This window comes from Lampris incognitus, chromosome 9 (genome assembly GCF_029633865.1).
Source record: "Lampris incognitus isolate fLamInc1 chromosome 9, fLamInc1.hap2, whole genome shotgun sequence".
Taxonomy (NCBI): Eukaryota; Metazoa; Chordata; class Actinopteri; order Lampriformes; family Lampridae; genus Lampris; species Lampris incognitus.
The window spans coordinates 43,193,454-43,215,863 of record NC_079219.1 but is presented as its reverse complement, the minus strand read 5'-3'; the positions used below and the strand labels follow the sequence as shown (position 1 = coordinate 43,215,863).

The 22,410-nt window shown below is 42.3% G+C and overlaps 1 protein-coding gene across 1 annotated transcript in view; it reads left to right on the top strand.

Annotated features, from left to right (window-relative positions):
* fbl (fibrillarin) overlaps window positions 1-20,566 on the top strand; it is a 29,861-nt gene extending 9,295 nt beyond the window's left edge. The window contains exons 4-9 of the mRNA XM_056286203.1: window positions 2,284-2,378; window positions 10,445-10,615; window positions 12,611-12,743; window positions 13,151-13,263; window positions 18,954-19,099; window positions 19,344-20,566. Of these exons, the coding sequence (XP_056142178.1) occupies window positions 2,284-2,378; window positions 10,445-10,615; window positions 12,611-12,743; window positions 13,151-13,263; window positions 18,954-19,099; window positions 19,344-19,368 (683 nt within the window). The 3' untranslated portion in view covers window positions 19,369-20,566. The remainder of the gene's footprint in view (window positions 1-2,283; window positions 2,379-10,444; window positions 10,616-12,610; window positions 12,744-13,150; window positions 13,264-18,953; window positions 19,100-19,343) is intronic.
* Window positions 20,567-22,410: the final 1,844 nt, after the last annotated feature.

The following is a 22,410-nucleotide window of genomic DNA, read 5'->3' as shown; positions in this document are numbered from 1 at the left end:
GTCAGAGAGGGAGCCACCGCCAGCTTTTTGTGTTGTGCAAAAAGATCTTTGCAAAACTCAAACGCTGCATTATTTCTTCAAAATTTAGGGGAAAAAAAATCAAAGCACGGTGTGGTACTTGCAACAGAACGTGCTGAAAGGAGTTGGTGGAGAGTCGGGGTGATTGTACATGGTGCACCTTCAAACGTCGATACATTTTTGAATATCAATAAAATGAAAAAAGGTTATATAATGGAGGGTAATAACAGACAGGAGAAAAAAAATCTGAAATGCAGAGGAATGTGTTGTGGAAATTGCATGCAGACACTTAAGACTCAGAAATAATTACAAAAGCCACTGGTGGTTGATGATAAAAGACACAAGTTGTATTGCATGCAATAAGAGAATACAAGCAGTGAACTTGCGTCATTCTCACTGAACAAAATAGTTACCTCCCTTATCACAGAAAGTTGAATCAGTTCATCTGGTCACAACGTTTGAGAGAAACATTTCATCACTCTTCTAAGTGATCTCTTCAGTCAAAACTGACTGAAGGATGAAGATGTGCACATCCTTGATGGGGAGGAACACTGGTTTGAATGTGGAGTCAAAGAGGCCATTTATGTGAAGAGGGAGGGGGCTAAGAGTACATCTGTCACCATCTTAGAATGCTGTGATTGCAACTATTTCCCAATTGTCTGTGTGAATAGTACACATGGCCATTGTAACTCCAATTAATGCTCACGGCAATTTGCATATGAAACTGACTTGTGTCAGTTGAGACTGAAGAGGTCACTTAAATGAGTGATGAAATGTTTCTCTCAATAAACATGTCCAGATGAACTGATTCAACTTTCTGTGATTTCCTTACCTGGATTATTGAGCATGCATGAAGATTTCATCTCCCTTATATTCCCTTTTCCTTAGGCAAAGAAAGAACTGACCATTGGTCAGCTAAAGCCTTATCATTCCCTATATCTCACAGCATCAGTCAGTTTAAACATCAGGTTATCTCCAGTTATGGGGGTCATATGGCATTATAAAGGATTTTGAATTAAGTAGGGAAGATGGGAGAGAAAATAACACACTATCCCCTTTATATTCTTGAATTCTCTCTGGAAAATTTACAAGACCCTCCTCAAACACTAGAACGACCAAGATGGTCATTTTGATCGTTTTGGATTTTCAAAGTTTAATGAGAATTTGTGAGAAAAAAAAGATATAAACCTGCCTCTCACTGAATGCTCCTAAAATTGCATATATTTGCATTAAAATTGGTTTTAGATCAATTGCACACAAAAAAAGTTGATAAGATCTACCTAGAACAACCATTAGCCGTCTAAAAGACGGCTCATAATTTGTGCGTGATCGTGCATGTCATGTCACTATTTATGACGTGTTTTGGTCGCATCATTTCCTTCGCGAAGTTCATTGCTCTGTCCTAGAAATACACTAGCATTCTCCAGTGCAATAGTAGTCTAATAGTCTAAACTTAATTTTTGATTATTGCCAACATGTCTGGTTCATGTTCAGGTATCTTGGGGTCTTGTTCACGAGTGAGGGTAGGATGGAGCGGGAGATTGACAGGCGGATTGGTGCAGCCTCAGCAATAATGCGGACGTTGTACCGGACTGTTGTGGTGAAGAGGGAGTGGAGCCGGAAGGCAAAACTCTCAATTTACCAGTCAATCTTCGTTCCAACCCTCACCTATAGTCATGAGTTTTGGGTAGTGACCGAAAGGGTGAGATCGCGGATACAAGTGGCTGAAATGAGTTTCCGCCGTTGGGTGTCTGAGCTCAGACATCCGGAGGGAGCTCGGAGTAGAGCCGCTGCTCCTTCGTGTTGAAAGGAGCCAGTTGAGGTGGTTTGGGCATCCGATTAGGATGCCTTTGGAGGTTTTCCGGGCATGGCCAACTGCCAGTTTATGTCTGCCAGCCAATCTCATTACCCAGGTGCTGGGACAGCACTAACGTGCATAACAAAATGTATGTAGTGTAAGCATTGGTAGGGTGACATAGTACATCGTGTGAACATCCACTAGTTGGGCTGCTAATAGTTGCAACCAAATTTTTAGGGGCTTTAAACTCAGGTAAGTTGAAAAGGGGAGCCTTTCAAGTTTGGTAGTGGAGAGATAAGTTGGCTATTTTAAATCCATATTTAAAAAAAACACTTCTAGATTGGTGGTTGTTTTTAACAAGTAATGATTCTACTTAAGGCCAAAAGGTGCGATTCAAATTCATAAAGTCAGGAAAACTATTAAATTCACATGGCATTGACCCATCTTTTGTTTGTTTCTCTCATCAGGTGTGTTTATCTGCAGAGGCAAAGAGGATGCCCTTGTGACCAAGAACATGGTTATGGGAGATTCTGTCTATGGAGAGAAGAGGATTAGTGTGGAGGCAAGTTCCTAATTGATAGTATATAAAACATGGTCTATGAAGAGATGAGAATTGCTTTTATGAGTAGCAATAAAGTTTCTAGATGGGATTATCAGTTCTGCTAAAAATGTGGACAAACAAACTCAGCATCAGTGTGATTGATCTTTTACCCTAAACCCCTTAATCGCAGCTTCAGTGTGGCAAGTAACATTCCTCCACACAGGACATGCTGGACAAAGAAAAATGTGCTGTCACCTGCAACTCTTATTTGAACAATGAACAATTATAAGACGGAAACGGTCATACTTTCTAACTTTTTGTTTTTCAGTAGTTATCGTTCAAATGTGAGTGCTGTCCTCTAGATTGAGAAATTCATGACTAGTTTTCTGTGGATGTTCTTGTGTTCATTGGTATCCCCCTCTACTTTTATAATGATGAGACAAGATTAACACTAGAACGGCCAAGGCCGTCATTTTGACTGTTTTGGTTTTTCAAAGTTTAATAACTTGGTGGGGGGGATACAGACCTGCCACTTCGGTGAGTGCCCCTAAAATTGCATTTGCATTTAAAATGAGTTTTAGGTCAATTGCACAAAAAAAAGTTATAAGGTCTACCTAAAATTACCATGAGTGGTCAAAATGGCCACTTGTAATTTGCGTGTGCGTCATATCACTATTTACGACGTGTTGGTCGCATCATTTCCTTTGTGAAGTTCATTGCTGTGTCTTAGAAACACACTAGCGTTCTCCAGTGCAGAGTAATAGTCTAAACTTGATTTTTTTGATTATTGCCAACATGTCTGGGTACAGACGCCGTTTCAGACGCACCATGACTACCAGCTAGGCATTGCGGTATTTACAGGCGTTGGACAGCGGCCATTTTAAATTGTTTGAAAAATAGTATTAAAGTTATTAAAATGTTAATATTGGTGTCAGTTAGTTTCTTATCAGACATACTAACATATGTAATGCATTAATACCACAATTGGGTATTTATCTTGACAGAATATAGAGTTTAAAAACCGTGGCAGTCAAAATGACCGCCCACGGTCATTCAAGTAGTTTTTAAGTTCTGGTCGTTGTTTGGGACTGTTTCAATGGTTATTTGCAGTTCTTTTTTTACATTTCATGTTTTATACTCCTTGTTACGTTTGTTAGATTACCAATATGTGTTTTCCATTTTGTTTTTCAGGTAATATTTTCACTTTTTCAATTTTGCTATCTAAGTTCAACCATGTCTCTGAAGTTTAAATTGTTTAAAAATAGGGTTATAGTTGTTAAAATGTTCATTTTGGTGTCAGTTCTTTCCTACCAGACATACTAATATATGTAATGCATTAATATCTCAACTGGGTATTTATCTTGATAGAACAGAGGTTAACTGTCGTTTTAGGTAGAAGTGAAATCCCAGTCATTCTAGTGTTAAGACGGAGAGAGGGGGAAGGAAGAACAAAAGTCAAGTCTATTACCGTATTTGAATTGAGCTTATAACTTGTTTATAATTTACATTACACCAGTAAATGCAAGGAAAAGCACAGAAAACCTGTCATGGATTTCTCACTCCAGTGGACAGCACTCTCATTTGAGCTTCAACTACATTAGTTGTTCAGATAAAAAAAGCTTCAAAAGGTAATGACACCTTTATTTAGATATCAGATGTTGAAATGCTGTACTTTATATTGCCATAGGGAAGCTGCTGCTGTTTACAGTGATGGTGCTGTCATCTGGTGGTTTCCTGGCACACCCTTGCAAAATAAGTGTATATGAGCAGGTTGCAGTATTTTGTCTGTGACCATTAAGCCCTTGTCACTTAACTCATCCATCATTTCAGTTATTGATGTCCTTTTCCATAGAACTGCAATGGACATCGTAGGCCCATTTGAGAAAAGTAGCTCTGGTCATAAATACATTCTGGTTGTCTGCGATTATGCAACCCGCTCCCCTCAGGCTTTTTCCACTCAGAAGCATCAAAACTCAAAAAGTAATCCATTGTTTTCTCAGTCTCTTCTGAAGAATTTGTCTTCCTGATGAAATTATTACTGATCAAGGTACCAACTTCACTAAAAAATCTCATGAAACGACTCGACATCATTGTACCACCCACAAATGGATGGACTCAGAATCATGTTTATTGGCCATGTAAGTTTCCAAATACATGGAATTTGACTCTGGTTTCGTGGCTGTCTTAGTGTACTTAGGATAACAATACGACAACGCAACAATCTTCAGATACGTATATACACAAGGATTGACTTATACAGGTGAAATAAGAGGAGATAAAGTGCAATGGTGCAGAGAATATATCAGATGATGAAATAGATGTTAGCAGATTACTTCCATACATGGTACAGTGCCTTGCAAAAGTATTCAGCCCCTTGACAGTCATCACTAATTTCTGGATTATAAAAGATGCCCACACATCTGTTCCTGAGCAATATATTTTTGTGAACCCAAAAGTTCTAACAACATGTTCCCAAAGCCAAAACAAGTTATCTTACACTGACTTTAAAAAAAAAACAAAAATATAGTGCTTGTACAAGTATTCAACCCCCACATATCAATACTTTGTAGATTACCCTTTTGCTACAATAACAGCCATGATTCTCTTGGGGTAAATATGTACAAGCTTTGCACATTCTTCTGGAGTAATTTTTGCCCATTCTTCTTGGCAGAATTTGTACAGGTCTTGCAGGTTGGTGGAATGGCGCCTCTTGACTGCAATTTTCAGTCTGTGCCACAGATTTTCAATGGGTTTGAGGTCCGGACTTTGACTTGGCCACTCCAAAATGTTCACCTTTTTGTTGCTGAGCCATACCATTGTTGCTTTAGCCTTGTGCTTAGGATCATTGTCCTGCTTGAAGGTGAACCTTCTCCCAAGCTTCAGTTTTATGGCAGACTGCAACAGGGTTTCTTTCAATATTTCCCAGTATTTTAACTCCACCCATTCTTCCTTCAATTTGAACAAGGTTCCCAGTGCCTGCAGATGTAAAGCAACCCCATAGCATTATGCTGCCACCGCCGTGCTTCTCTGTAGGGAGGGTGTTTTTTTGGACATGAGTAGTGTTAGGTTTGCGCCACACATAACGCTTTGAGTTTTGGCCAAAAAGCTCAACTTTCGTCTCATCTGACCACAAAACCTTGACCCGCATCCTAACTGGGTCTCTCTCATGCTTGGTAGTAAGCTCCAAGCGTGCTTTTATATGCATAGTTTTGAGCAACGGCTTCTTTCTTGCCCCCCGCCCATACAGGCCAGATTTATGGAGAGCCCGTGATGTGTTTGACTCATGCACATTTACTCCAGTTTCAGCCACCGACCTCAAGGGCTCCTTCAAAATGATTGCAGGATCATCTGTGGCTTTTCTCACCAGCCCACATCTTGCTCGGACACTTAGCTTTGAGGGACGGCCTGTCCTGCAAAGCGTGTGGGTGGTGTAATACGGCTTCCACTTTCTGACAATGGATCCAACAGTGTTCGGTGGGGCATCCAAACACTTGGATATTGTTTTGTATCCATTTCCTGCCTTCTGTATTTTAATCACTTTGTCTGTAACTTCATTATTATGCTCCTTTGTCTTCATTTTCTGATGGAGTTAATACCCGGCTAATGAACTTTACACCGAGTGCTTTTTATACCCATAAACGAGACCATTGCTTTAATATCTTGCAGGTGCACACTAATTATGTCCATTTGTGTTTACCTGAGTTTGTTTTAGGAATAATTTTTCATTTGTGTAAACTTGGAGCTTTCAGAGCACAAGGGGTTGAATACATATGCAAGCACTATGCTTTAGTTTTTAATTTATTTATAAAAAGTCAGCAACACATAACGTATTTTGGCATTGAGAACATGCTGTTAGAGCTTATGGGTTCACAAAAATAATATTGTTCAGGAACAGATGTGCGAGTATCTTTTATAATCCAGAAATTAGTGATGACTGTCGAGGGGGTTGAATACTTTTGCAAGGCACTGTAGATGGGACATGACAGAGCATACCAGTATACGTACAATGTACAGTACAGTATATACAAAATGGTTGGATTTATTTGACAGTGTTAAGCGTTTCTTTGAATGGCCACCCGGTGGAAAGAAACTTTTTATATCTGGTTGGGGTACAGTGCTCTGTAGCACCTACCAGAGGGGAGGAGTTGGAACAGGTTGTGACTAAGGTGTGATAGGTCTGCAGTTATGTTGCCTGCCCATTTCCTGAGTCTGGAGGTGTATAAGTTCTGAATGGAGGGCAGTCACCAATGATTTTCTCTGCGGACTTAACTGTCCATTGTAGTCTGTCCCTGTCCTGTTTGGTGGTTGAAGCAAACCAGACACTGATGGATGTGCAGAAGACAGACTGGATTATTGCAGTGTAGAACTGAATCGACAGTTCCCCGAGGCAGGTTGAATTTCTTGAGTTGGCAGAGAAAGTGCATCCTCTGCTGGGCCTTTTTGATGATTGTGTTTATGTTGGAGGCCCACCTTAGGTCCTGAGAGATTGTGGAACCCAGAAATCTGTAGGTTTTCACCATAGACAACGTGCTGTTGAGTATAGTGAAGGGGGCAGTGTTGGGGGACTCCTTCTGAAGTCCACTGTCATCTTTACTGTTTTGAACATTTTCAGCTCCAGGTTGTTATCGCTGCACCAAAGGGCCAGCTGATCAACCTCCCATCTATATGCAGACTCATCACCATCCCAGATAAGGCCAATGGGGGTTGTGTTGTCTGCAAACTTCAGGAGTTTAACAGACGGGTCACCTGAGGTGCAGCCATTTGTGTAGAGGGGAGAGCACACTTCCCTGGGGGGCACCAGTGCTGATTGTCCGGGTGCTGAATGTGATTTTCCCCAGCCTCACCAGCTGTCTCCTGTCTGTCAGGAAGTTTTTAATCTACCGGTAGATGAGGACTTGTACAGTGAGCCAGGTGAGTTTGAAGTGGAGGATATCTGGGACGATGGTGTTGAACGCTGAGCTGAAGTCCACAAACAGGACCCTTGCCTATGTCGCTGGGGAGTCGAGGTGTTGGAAGATGTAGTGCAATCCCATGTTGACTGGGGGCCTGTGATTTCCTTCAGGTGGGCCAACACCAGGATGTCATGACCACAGACGTTAGGGCAATGTGCTTGTAGTAATTTAATCCTGTGATACCCCCGGGGTTTCTTGGTGACCGAGATGATAGTGGAGCTCTTGAAGCAGGAGGGGACTTCACACAGCTCCAGTGATCTGTTAAAGATCAGTGTGAAAATGGGGTCCAGCTGATCAGCACAGATTTTAAGACAGGAGGGTGACACGCCATCCGGGCCCGGTGCCTTCCTGGTTTTCTGTCTCTGGAAGAGCTGGTGCACGTTTTCAACACAGATCCTGAGTGCGACTGGGGGTTCAGTGGGGAGGGGAGAGTGGCTGGCAGGGAATGAGAGTGTATACTTCCTTCAACTCTTTTTCGAACATGTAACAAATAGTCTGATGCATATGGAGATTTGTTGGCTGAGTTTGATGTGGGGATTTGCTGATCACTTCAGGTTATTGGCAATGGCTTATCTTTGTTATATCCTGCTGATTTACTTGTTCGAAATAAACCATCATTCATTCATTCATAAACGGTGGACAACCACATCAAGTTCACCAGGAAGGACGTAAAAAATGACAGGTTAGCCTTCTTAGACTGTGAAATTGCAATTGGTGATGGGGAAATTTGAGTGTTAATGTTTTTACTGTAAACCAACACATACTGATCAGTACTTAAGGTTTGACTCTCATCATCCACTGGAGCACAAACTAGGAGTCGTCAGGACGCTGTACCACCGAACTGACACCGTCTCCACTGTCAGCAGCTGGGGAAGAGGAGAAATCCCACATTAAACAGGCCCAGGTTGTGTGGTCATCCCAACTGGGCGTTTGTCAAAGCCAGGAAGACGCCCAAACAGTGCACCAGCCAATCGAAGAGGGGAGAAGGACAGCAGCTGTCTAAGTGTAAACGAGTGGTGATTCCATATGTGGCGGGAGTTGTTGTAACAGTCGAGACGTGTATTTTCCAAACATCGTGTCTCAGTTGCTTTCAAACCCCAAATCACGCTGTGCCAGAAACTGGTCCACCCCAAGGATCGGGTCCCTCGCCACAAACAGAGCAATATAGTTTACACTGTTAAGTGCCTGGAGGATTGTTGGGACTTGTACATTGGAGAAACCAAACAGATGCTGGCCAAGAGGATGGCACAACACAGGAGAGCTAACATGTCAGGCCAGGACTTCACAGTCTACACCCATCTACGGGTCAGTGGCCACTATTTCAGGGATGAGGATGTGCACATTCTTGATAGGGAGGAACAATGGTTTGAACGAGGAGTCAAAGACGCCATCTATATGAAGAGGGAACGACCATCCCTGAACTGGGGGGGGGGGGGGGGTGTCTAAGAGTACATCTGTTACAATGCTGTGATTGCAACTATTCCTCAATCCTCTGTGAATAGTACACATGGCCATGTGTATGCAGGTTTTTATTCCAGCTGGACTCCACACCAGGTGATTTCACTGATTAGCAACCTTCAACCAAAGAGGAAGAATGTATCAGTGAAATCACCTGGTGTGGAATCGGGTTGAAATGAAAACCTGCATACACATGGCTCTCCATGGCACATGGTTAGCCACCGCTACTCTAGTTCAGGGGTTCCCAAACTTTTCCATGCCAAGGCCCCCCAAATAGCATTAGCTTCTGGCCGGGCCCCCCCTTTTTGCAAGATGTCTTTAAAAACCCATTGACAATAGTACAGCAAATGTTAAAAAGAAGAAGAAAAAAAACTCCTGAATATATGTCCTTACTTTTGTTAATGCAATAATAATGACATTTATACTTCAAATTTTAATCCTTCCATTATATTGAATATTTCTGTTTTCCATTATAAGCATTTTTTGTTATGAAATATATTTGATCATAATATACATAATTCAATTTATTTTTCAAAAAAAAATTTTTTTTTTTAGCATTTTCCCTCATCTTCCCTCCAATTTGCTGAGGCCCCTTGGTGTCCCCTGGCCGCGGCCCCCACTTTGAAAACCACTACTCTAGTTAATGGTCATGGTAATTTGCATATGAAACCGATTGTTGGTTTGGTTGTTATGCAACTGTGCTATTTAAAAGGTTGGGGGATAGCTGCAGTCAGTTGAGACTGACGAATTCACTTAGATGAGTGATGAAACGTTTCTCCCAATAAACGTGTCCAGATGAATTGTTTCAAGTTTCTGGGACAAATTAAACATTGTATTTAATAGCAAATTTCTTAAAATCTTGCTTGAACATAGTGGTGCCAGTCGAGGTGTTGGCAAACTTGGTTTTCCCCGCAAAAGTTGTGGCCCAGACTGAGAACAATACATGTAGTATATGGTGCCTTTTTCTTTGCTAAATCGCAGCCATGGATATTGCACAAGCTATTCATGTCGAAAGGAATACATCCTGGCCTTTTCACATAAGCTGCTGCTTCCTCGTCTGAACTGTCATCAGTTTGGGTCGGTGGAACAGGAGGAGGGTCTGAAGGAGGGTCTTTTCTTTTTAAAAAAAAATCAATAGTTCATTTCACTGTTTGTTCCACAGCGAGAGCAAGTCCTACTGAGTGGCGACTGACATCCCGTGCGCGATCCCCCCCCCCCCCCCAATGTTGCTTTGCTTTGGTCACATCACGTGAGCCTCGCAGTAACTCCTCTCTCTCACACGTGTATACACACACATACACCAAGCCCACTCATTAACACACAAGTTCTCCTCTTACTGGTTTTCACATGATTTAAAAAAAAACAACAACACGGTTATATTGCAGGTTGCACCAGTGCACCTAGGTTTAAAATTTATTCGCACTGACACCAAAACTAGGTGCAAAATGTGACTAAATGGTTGCACTCTGGAGCCCTGCAAGCAAGCAGTACAGTTTACTCATTATGTGACTAGGCTTTTTTTTTCTCCTTTGTTGCATGTTAGATGCTGGTTTGAGAGTATACAAACATTTTTTTTTAAAATATTTTGGAGTTTGAAACTCATTTTGTGCAAAACAATTCAGAGTTTTAAGCCTCTTTACTGTTCTTTCTTTCCTTTTTTACCCATTTGATCTTTAGGAAGGAGAGACAAAGATTGAATACAGGGCATGGAATCCATTCCGTTCCAAGTTGGCAGCAGCCATATTAGGAGGTGTGGACCAGATTCATATAAAACCTGGGGCTAAGGTCATGTACCTAGGAGCTGCTTCTGGGACCACTGTTTCCCATGTTTCTGACATTGTTGGACCGGTAAGTACAACACCTCAGTGGTTCTCAAAGGAAAGGTCTTTAAGTCGATTTCTTTTTAAAAAAAATTTTTTTTTATCAAGTTTAGAAGAGCATCAATGTTCTAAAGGTAGAAGATTAAGGCACACGTCAATATTTAGACAAACAAGTTAACTGTTTAGCGTGTTTAGTGTGAAGGAATCAAAACTCATCACAATTTATTTTTGGCTTATAGATGTCAGTCTTATTAATTCACGTTAACCGTATCATACAGAGAGTACTGTTGCCTTACAGGAAGAAGGTCCTGGGTTCGAATCTCAGGCCATCTCAGGTCCTTTCTGAGTGGAGTTTGCATGTTCTCCCTGTGTCTGCGTGGGTTTCCTCCGCGTGCTCCGGTGTCCTCCCACCATTAAAAAGACATGCATGCTAGGGTTAATACTCCTGTCTGTGCCCCTGACCAAGGCAATGGAAAAAAGAACTGAAGTTGGTCCCCGGTGCTGCAGCTGCCCACTGCTCCTATACAATAGGATGGGTTACATGGAGAGAACAAATTTCAGGGGTGTCTGGGTAGCGTAGCAGTCTATTCCATTGCCTACCAACGTGGGTTCGAATTCCCGTGTTATCTCCGGCTTGGTCGGGCGTCCCTACAGACACAATTGGCTGTGTCTGCGGATGGGAAAACTGGATGTGGGTATGTGTCCTGGTCGCGGCACTAACGCCTCCTCCGGTCGGTCAGCGCGCCTGTTCGGGGGGGGGACTAGGGGGAATAGCGTGATCCTCCCACACACTATGCCCTCCTAGTGAAACTCCTCACTGTCAGGTGAAAAGGAAGCGGCTGGCGACTCCACATGTATCGGAGGAGGCATGTGGTAGTCGCCCCCCCCCCCCCCAGATCAGCAGAGTGGGTGGAGCAGCGACCGGGACGGCTCGGAAGAGTGGGGTAATTGGCCGGATATAATCAGCTCTGTCCATAACTGTAGTCCACTGACTTCCGGTTTCTACTGCAGCGGTCATACCAGTTTCCTGTTTGTTGGCGCGTGCTATTGACAATGGCATATTTTTCGTGATGCCTGCAAGATTTATCATGGATAAAGGTCAACGACATGCACAGAATGGTTGACAACCTTTCACCTGCACCTACCAGCAAATGGGTGAAGTTTCAAGTTGTACCTATTAAGTTACGTCCACCATCATGAGGATGAGCGGACGGACGGATGGAATTGTGGCCGTAACTTGATATGTACAACTTGAAACTTTTCACCCTTTTGCTGGTAGGTGCAGGTGAAAGTTTGTCGACCAGTCTGTGCATGTCGTTGACATTTCTCCATGGTAAATCTTCCAGGTATCATGAAAAATATGCTCGCCAACAAACAGTAGAAACTGGAAGTCAGTGGACTGAAGTTATGCACAGAGTCGATTGGGGAGAAAAAAGGAGGGAAAATCCAAAAAAAGAGAAAACAAATTTCATTGTAACCTGTACAATGACAAAATAAAAGTGGCATATTGTTATGTATTGATTATTAAATTTGTTGTTTTGCATTGTACTTGATTTTTACCTATTTTGTTTCTTATTTTAAATGCATGTTGAAAACCAAGTTGTGGGGCACAGGCATTTTTAAGCCCTCGAAACAAACTTCATATTTTTACCCCTTTCTCAATTTTTTATTACAAACATTTCTACAAGCAATACATCTGCTCTAAATAACGCAAAGTTCACGCAAATCCTTATCAGTGCAGTTATTATTTTAAAAACTAAGCTGAATTGTCATCATATAACGCTCTCAGGAACTTGTTATAGAATTGTACATACTTATGTTGTGACCCCAACATAAAGTAAGGATCAACATGAAACATCATAGGTTTGGTTTTGTTCCTTCACACCCGTTTGTCTTTTACCCACATTTTTGTCTCTCCTTCCCTTCTCTGGTCAATGTTGAATATAAAAACACTATAAAATGTAGATAATTTGTTTTTGTTTCTAATTTGATGTTGTTTTTTTTTCGTACAATTTGTGGGCAGGATGGTCTGGTCTATGCCGTGGAGTTCTCCCACAGGTCAGGTCGTGACCTTCTCAATGTGGCAAAGAAACGAACCAACATCATTCCCATCATAGAAGATGCCCGTCACCCACACAAATACCGCATGCTGGTTGGTAGGTATTGTTAAAAGTCCAACGTGGAAAAAAAAGTTGGTGTGTGTGCATGTGCTTGTGCGCGCGTGTGTGTTATAGACAATTTCAAATGAAGACTGCAGAATAATGGATTGAAAAGGAAAGGGCAAATTTAACAATGACAAATCTTTAGTAAATACATAAAGCAGCATAATGATGTTCAGTACCACAAAAAAAGTAAGTTTGGAAACAAAGAAAATAATGTTTAGGAATAATTGTTTAAAGTTTCTAATAAACAATGCCCATGTTTTGTATTTTAGTTAAACACAGGTACAAAGGGAAAAGAGGACAAACAGATTTGGGTTGCGCAGAGGACAACCGCATTTTTATTTTTACTTTCCCCACTTACTTGTCCATCAATGCCTGTACTCAGACTTCTCTCTTCTTAGGAATGGTTGATGTCATCTTTGCTGATGTTGCCCAACCTGACCAGACGAGGATTGTTGCTTTAAATGCTCACAATTTCCTGAAGAATGGTGGACACTTTGTAATTTCAATAAAGGTATAATTGCAATTTTATATGGAAGCTATCCTTCACAGATGACATTAGATTTTCCTACACATAGAAAGTGAATTATCTAATCTAAGATTTATAATTTGATCTCTTAATCAGCATGGGCCTTAATAGTGTGTTCTTAGTGCCAGTTCCATGCCTGGATAAATGGAAAGGACTTGTGTCAGGAAGGGCATTCGGTGTAAAACCTTTGCCAAATCAGATATGCAGATCATAAATCAGATTTCCATACCGGGTGAGTTGAGGCCTGTGTTACCAACGGCCACACCAGTACTGTTGGCCAGCAGGATGCTGTGGGAAATTATGCTACTGTTGGGAGAGGGAGATGAGGAAGGCATGTCCAGAGGCAGCAGGAGAGGAGGAAGGGTAGAAGTGTCGAGGTGAAAGTTAGAACTTTGAATGTAGGCACTATGACTTGTAAAGAGAGAGAGCTGACTGATATGGTAGAGAGAAGAAAGGTAGGTATACTGTGTGTGCAAGAGACCAGGTGCAAGAGAAGGCCAGCAGCATCAGAGGTGGGTTCAAACTCTTTACCATGGTGTGGATGGGGGGTAGGGATAATCATGAAGGAAGAGTATGAGTGTGTTGGAGGTGGAGAGAGTGATGAGTATGAAGCTGGAAATCAAAGATGTGTTGATGAATGTTATCAGCGCATATGCCCCGCAAGTTGGGTGTGAGATGGAAGGGAAAGAAGAATTCTGGAGTGAGTTGGATGAAGTGGTGGAGAGTGTACCGAAGGGAGAGAGAGTGGTTATTGAAACAGACTTCAATGGACATGTTGGTGAAGGGAACAAATGAGGAGGTGATGTGTAGGTATGGTATCAAGGAGAGAAATGTGAAAGGACAAATGGTGGATTTTGCGAAAAGGGTGGAAATGGCTGTGGTTAAAACATATTTCAAGAAGAGAGAGGAACACAGGGTGATGTATAAGAGTGGAGGAAGGTGCACACAGGTGGACTATATCTTATGTAGGAGGTGCAATCTGAAAGGTATTGGAGAGTGCAAGGTCGTGAAGGGAGAACGTAGCTAGGCAGCATCAGATGGTGGTATGTAGGATGACTTTGGAGATCAAGAAGAGGAAGAGCATGAAGGCAGAGCCAAGGATCAAATGGTGGAAGTTGAAGAAGGAAGACTGTTGTGTGGCGTTCAGGGAGGAGTTAAAACAGGCACTGGGTGGTAGTGAAGAGTTGCTGGATGGCTGGGCAGCCGCTGCAGAAATAGTGAGGGAGACAGCTAGGAAGGAACTTGGTGTGTCGTCAGGACAGAGGAAGGAAGACAAGGAGACTTGGTGGTGGAATAAGGAAGTAGAAGTAAAGTAAAGTATACAGAGGAAGAGGTTGGCAAAGAAGAAGTGGGATAGTCAGAGAGATGAAGAAAGTAGACAAGTACAAGCAGATACGGCGCAAAGCGAGAGGTGGCGAAAGCAGAGGACAAAGCGCATGGCGAGTTGTATGAGAGGTTAGACACTAAGGAAGGAGAAAAGGACTTGTACCGGCTAGACAGAGGGACCAAGCTGGGAAGGATGTGTAGCAGCTTAGGGTGATGAAGGATAGAGATGGAAATGTGCAGACAAGTGAGGAGAGTGTGTTGAGAAGGTGGAAGGAGTACTTTGAGGGGCTGATGAATGAAGAAAATGAGAGCGAGAGAAGGTTTGAGTGGAAAGGTCCAGGTGGACATACCTGTGGAGGCATGGAGAGGTTTAGAAGAGGTGGCAGTGGAGTTTTTAACTAGATTGTTTAACACAATCTTGGAAAGTGAGAGGATGCCCGACAAGTGGAGAAGAAGCATACTGGTATCGATTTTCAAGAACAAGGGTGATGTGCAGAACTGTAATAACTACAGAGGTATAAAGTTTATCAGCCATATCATGAAGATATGGGAAAGAGTAATAGAAGCTAGGTTAAGAGGAGAGGTGACGATTAGCGAGCAGCAATATGGTTTCATGCCATGAAAGAGCACCACAGATGCGATGTTTGCTTTGAGAATGTTGATTGAGAAGTATAGAGAAGGCCAGAAGAAGTTACATTGTGTCTTTGTAGATTTAGAGAAAGCATACGACAGGGTGCCGAGAGAGGAGGTGTGGTATTGTACGAGCAAGTCGGGGGTTGCAGAGAAGTATGTAGGGGTGGTGCAGGATATGTATGAGGGAAGTGTGACAATGATGAGATGTGCGGTTGGAATGACAGATGGGTTAAAGGTGGAGGTGGGATTACATCAAGGATCGGCTCTGAGTCTTTTCTTGTTTGCAAGGGTGATGGACAGGTTGACGGACAACATCAGGCAGGAGTCTCCATGGACGATGATGTTCGCGGATGACATTGTGATCTGTAGCGAGAGTAGGGTGCAGGTTCAGGAAAGCCTGGAGAGGTGGAGGTATGCACTGGAGAGAAGAAGAATGAAAGTCAGTAGGAGCAAGACGGAGTACCTATGCATGAATGAGAGGGAGGACACTGGAATGGTCAAGATGCAAGGAGTGGAGGTGATGAAGGCATATGAGTTTAAATACTTGGGGTCAACTGTCCAAAGTAATGGGGAGTGCAGAAAAGAGGTGAAGAAGAGGGTGCAGGCCGGGTGGAGTGGGTGGAGAAGAGTGTCAGGAGCGATTTGCAACGGAAGGGTACCAGCAAGGGTTAAAGGGAAGATTTACAAGACGGTAGAGAGACCAACTACACTGCTCAAAAAAATAAAGGGAACACCTAAAAACACAATATAGACCTCGATGAATGAAATATTTTAGCTGAAAATCTTTATATATTAGACAGAGGAATGTGTTTAGAGCAAAATAACCTAAAAATGATCAATGGAAATCAAAATCATTAGCCCATTAAGGTCTGGATTCAGAATCATACTCAAAATCAAAGTGGAAAATGACAACATAGGCTGATCCAACTTCTGTGGAAATTCTTCAAGGCGATTCAAAATGAGGCTCAGTAGTGTGTGTGGCCTCCACGTGCCTGTATGCACTCCCTACAACGTCTGGGCATGCTCCTGATGAGACGACGGATGGTCTCCTGAGGGATCTCCTCCCAGACCTGGATCAGGGCATCGGTCAACTCCTGGACAGTCTGTGGTGCGACATGGCGTTGGCGGATGGTACGAGACATGATGTCCCAGAGGTGCTCGATTGGATTCAGGTCTGGGGAACGTGCAGGTCAGTCCATAGCATCAATGCCCTCGACATACAGGAACTGCTGACACACACTGGCCACATGAGGACGAGCATTGTCATGCATGAGCAGGAACCCAGGGCCCACTGCACCAGCATATGGTCTGACAATGGGTCTGAGGATCTCATCCCGGTACCTAATGGCAGTCATGGTACCTCTGGCTAGCACGTAGAGGTCTGTGCGGCCCTCCAAGGATATGCCTTCCCAGACCATCACTGACCCACCGCCAAACCGGTCATGCTGGAGGATGTTGCAGGCAGCAGAACGTTCTCCACAGCGTCTCCAGACTCTCTCACGTCTGTCACATGTGTTCAGTGTGAACCTGCTCTCATCTGTGAAGAGCACAGGGCGCCAATGGCGAATCTGCCAACCAAGATGTTCTCTGGCAAAGGTCAATTGGGCTGCACGGTGTTGGGCTGTGAGCACAGGCCCCAATTGTGGACGTCGGGCCCTCATACCATCCTCATGCATTCTGTTTCTCACTGTTTGAGCAGAAACCTGCAGATTAGTGGCCTGTTGAAGGTCGTTTTGTAGGGCTCCGGCAGTGCTCCTCCTGTTCCTCCTTGCACAAAGGACCAGATAGCAGTCCTGCTGCGGGGTTGTTGTCCTCCTGCGGCCCCCTCCACGTCTCCTGGTGTACTGGCCTGTCTCCTGGTACCTCCTCCATGCTCTGGACACTGTGCTGGGAGACACATCAAATCTTCTTGCCACAGCACGCATTGATGTGCCATCCTGGATGAGCTGCACTACCTGAGCAACTTCTGTAGGTTGCAGATACCGCCTCATGCCACCTCTAGTGGTGAGGGCACTAGCAAAATGAAAAACTAACCAAAGATCGGCCAGAAAAGATGAGGACAGGCAAATGGTCTGTGGCCACCACCTGCAAATCCATTCCTTTTATAGGGGTTGTCTTGCAAATTGTCTAATTTCCACCAGGTGGAAATTAGACAATTTACCAACCGGTGAAATTGATTCACAAATCAGTGTTGCTTCCTAACTGGACAGGTTGATATCTCAAAAGTGTGATTGACTTGGAGCTACATTGCATTGCTTATGTGTTCCCTTTATTTTTTTGAGCAGTGTATGTTGTATTGTTTAGAGATGGTGGTACTGACGAAAAGACAGGAGGCGGATCTGGAGGTAGCAGAGTTGAAGATGCCACAATTTTTCTTGAAAGTGACGAAGTTGGAAAGGATTAGGAACAATTATATTAGAGGGACAGCTCAGGTTGGACAGTTTGGAGACAAAGCAAGAGAGGTGAGCTAGAAATGGTTTGGACATATGTGGAGGAGAGATGCTGGGTATATGGGAGAAGGATGCTGAATATGGAGCTGCCAGGAAGAGGAAAATAGGGAGGCCAAAGAGGAGGTTTATGGATGTGATGAGAGAGGACATGCAGGTGGCTGGTGTGACAGAGGCAGATGCAGAGGACAGGAAGAAATGGAAACGGATGATCTGCTGTGGCGACCCCTAACAGCAGCAGCTGGAAGAAGAAGAATCAGAATGGGCCTTGACGCTTCATTTATATCCGTGTATATTGATACTCGGTCTTGAAAGAACATTAATTTGACTTTTTTTTTCTGACATTTCCTGCGAAAGTTGTCTCTTGGAAAGTATCTCATTAGTCACAATCATATATGGCAAATTATGGAAGGTGAAAAACCTGAAAAGGAACTTTTATTGCAATCAATCTGCACATTCTGTAAGTGCTGGTGGTCTATGTAGTGTTTTAAAACTACCCGCCTCAGTCAGTGTCATTCACTTTAATGGAGAAATCGCTCTTCGGCAAAGAGAACTGTTGTGCATTGTTGTATATATCAGTCCACATTGCACTTTAGTCTGTTAATGGTAGAAATTAGGAAATGAACATCTCAGCCATGTAGTTCATTTGCCATCTATAGATGTTGATGGATGGCAGAAGTAAACCGGTTAGCTATTGCGGGCTATGGCAAAACAAACATCGGCTAGTAATGTCTACCCAGATGTCAACACAGCTACCACTAATAACATTAACAACAGCTCAGTTTGATGTAGATGTACCAGCACACCTATCAGCACTGACAGGCACTGGCAGCACTAAGAGTGGTTTCACACTTAGGACCTGGGCCCTAATCCGAGTACACTTGACCCTAAAGTCAGTTCGTTTGATAAGTGTGAACACTGTGTACCTGTAACCGGGCATAGTTCATTGATCCAGGTCCACTTGAAAAGGTGGTCTTGAGTACGTTTCATGTGTACTTGGGTTAGGGCTGTCAAAATTGGCCAAAAATGATTTTCGATTATTCCTTCTAAAAACACACATAGGTTGGAACCCATTCGAATATATTTTTGCGCATTATGTCCATAAGAGGGCAAACCAATACAACGAGAGACATAACTACTTGTATAGGTATATTTATTTCAATGTAAACATGTCTTTTAATTGTCAATGCTTTCAATAAAATGTGGTCCCCACCTTTGAAGTATTTCGAAAGATGTCGATATTCTTTTATTTCCAAATCTTTCTTTTAGGCTAACTGTATAGACTCCACAGCAGCTCCAGAGGCAGTGTTTGCTTCAGAAGTGAAGAAGATGAGCTCAGAAAACATGAAACCACAGGAACAGCTCACACTGGAGCCCTATGAGAGAGACCATGCTGTAGTGGTAGGAATCTACAGGTACATGAACTTTAACATTCACAAGAACATGAGGAAGATGGCTTATAAATGTTGTCTGTCTTCTCAGTCTTATTTAGAAACTGGTGTCATTGTGACACATGAGGTGAAGGCTATATGCTAGCTAGGTATATATGCGAGTACGAGAGGGAGGTTTATACAGTGGTGTAATTTATGTTTACTTGCATTTATGCATTTATATAACTCAGTTTAACACATTTTCCTTGTCTCCTGCTGTCTTCCACAGACCTCCTCCTAAACAGAAAAAGTGAGGTCAGCCTTGAAGACATGTTTATTTTATTTTATTTTATTTCATGTACCTCACCTGCTTTCAACCTATCTTCCCCCCATATTCCAAATGATGTCAGTTGTCTGTTGTTTTTTTGCTCTTTTGTGATTCTTAACCCACTCTGAAAACTGTAGAGTTGGACGTGTACTCGCCAATATCCAAGGTTAGGTTAAACAGGGCTGTGGTTCTCAGCCACTGTGACAGTGCATGTGCATTGAGGTTCTGGTCCACCTACTCACTCCTAATAAGGCCAAGCAGAGTGTCAGTTCTGGAAATCTTGTATTTCCCCTGGATAAACAAGTATTAGTCTGAGTGCTGTACTAAGTATTACTGTGGCCAGAGACCTTTGTCTGGTTTAAAACATAGCTTTTGGAGGTTTATGTTGTATATGTCGAAGATTATTTTTGGCATTAACAACAATTTACATGTTTTTTTCTGGACAGTAGAGTACTTGAAATTGCAAATTGACCTTTTATAAGGTGTCCAAATGCCCCTTGTAATTAAAGCTTTTACTTTGATTTGTGCAAACGGATGACTTTCCTGAATGGTTCCCAGTTCTTTTGTGCAGTAGTCCACATCCATACATGATCACTTACTCAAATGATTATGCATGGATGTGGACTATTGAGATAACAATTCATGGCAAGGTGTCTGATTCTGAATCAAAAGTTAAGCATATTTTAGGATTTGTGTATTCAGATTGTAAATGGTTATATCTTTGATTAATGTTAGGTTGTTTTGGGCACCCCAGTGGCTCACCTGGTAGAGTAGTACCACATCAAGCTGAGTCCTTACCACAGCAGCCTGAGTGTGAATCCGGCTCAGGCCCTTTGCTGCATATCGTCCCCTCTCTCTCCCCTGCCTTTCCCGTGTCTCTCTTCTATCATTATCCAATAAAGTCAGAAAATGCCAAAAAAAAAATCTTTAAAAAAAAAGGAATTGTGTTTTTTTTTAATAAAGGGAGTATTTTGTAATGTGTGAGGGTGAACTAGTAGAGGATACCATGCCTAATTTTAGGCCCTCTTGAACTAGAGTTTGAACCCCTGATGCAAATTGACTTGGCAAGGTGGTATTGTAGACCCTTTCAGATTTTTCTTATTCTAGGAAGTTGAAAGTAAAATTATATAACCTAAAACAAGCTATGCTTAATTTTTGTAACCCTTTAATAAAAATGTGCAAAAGCAAAGCAGTTTGAATTGTCTTATGTGACTTGCAGCAGCTGTGGTATGGCAGCTTCAGATGATGATACATGGCCTAGTTGTCAGTAGGAGGAGGCATGCGGTTTGTTTCTACTGTCAGTCCTTGTAGAACTGTGCTACTAGAAATGAAGTGAACCAGTTAGCACAGTAAACTGTCTCGCTGGGCCAGACGTGACAATGGCGCACAATGAAAATAAAAGGCCTAGTTGAAATGTTGTGGACTCCAGGCACAATATTGCAAATGAGTGGCAGCAAATCCCTGAGCTCTATTTTTAAGTTCCTGATAAAATTGAAATTAATAATTCCCTGATCTTTTTGCAACAAAATTTCCCAAAAACTACACCAAACATGTCAATTAGAGACAAGCGGAGAGAGTTTGTGATAAAATGTGTGTAATGACCATACATCTGTTACAGGGTAGTTTGAGTTTTCTGACAGATGGTATGAGCACCCCATGAGGAGGTGTATTGATTTTAGAGATGGGACGGTAGGGAGATTTCATATCAATTAAAATGACCAAGATTATAACGGTTTATATCGTATCATTAAAACATGCTGAAAGTACTACAAATACATAATTTCACCATGTGTTGTATTTAAACAGACATTTTGCATGCACACTTAACATAAATACAAATTGGTCTTGAGAAGACTGATAGCAATTGTGCATCGTTTTGGACTTTTAGACTTTTTTTCAGAATGTAGGAAAGACACGTTTGGCGTCAGGTAATTGCCCTTCAGCACTGGCTGTGTTTTGGAAACCTTTATATTTCCAATTTTTGTCCCCTTAGACGAGCAAAAGATCTCCAGAGCACAGTAACTGCTGAAGTACATTACACAGTACAGTACACTATAAATGAGTACAGCCCTTCTGAAATCTCATACATATAGCTGTCGTTCTTTACCAACAAGACGTGTTTTGGGTTCATATATATGATGTGATGTTCAAGCAACTCTGGTTTATCAGTTAAATATGTTTTCTTATCAAAATGGTAAGGTTATGTAGCAAAAATCAGTAGTGAAAGTTAGAAAATAAAAATTTAAAATGTCTTCTGGTGCTAGTTAAAGACAGCTGATGACCAGATTAGTGTTGAACCATCACACTCAAACGTACCTGACCCGTTGAATCGCTGTCAGACAATGCAGATAACAATGGCGTCGAAAGTTGAACCAGTTCATTCAGGTCAATCCCAGGTTTGTGCGTACACACAGTTTGTTGTTTGTTGTCAGCATGCTCCAGGTGAGGAAATCACAGAAAGCTGAATCAGTTCATCTGGACACAGCGTTTAGTGAGAGAAACGTTCAAAGTGACCTCTTCAGTCTCAACTGACCGCAGGTATCCCCACCCTTATAAACAATACAGTGGCATAACAACCACCCTCCCATCCGGGTCCAGGGATGGTCGTTCCTTCACATAGATGGCCTCTTTGACTCCCAGTTCAAACCGGTAGTCCTTCCTATCAATTCTTATACATTGTTTATAAGGGTGGGTATACCTGCAGTCAGTAGAGACTGAAGAGGTCATTTAGATGAATAATGAAACGTTTATCTCAATAAACGTTGTGTCCAGATGACATGGTATCCGCGGAGACTAAAAAAGTCTAAAATCGCAAAATCTCAATTTTAGGCCTTAAATTGTCTTTTAAGTCTTAAATACGATTTTGACAGGTCTTAAATAAAAATTGACTAACGTTACTTTTATAAAGTTACAAAGTTCAGTCTCACTTTTATTTTAAGAAATGTTTTGATTACGCTGTAACAAAACTACGAAACGGAACGAGCATGGAACCAATAACCACTAACGTCAACTGCAGCCCGGTCAGAAT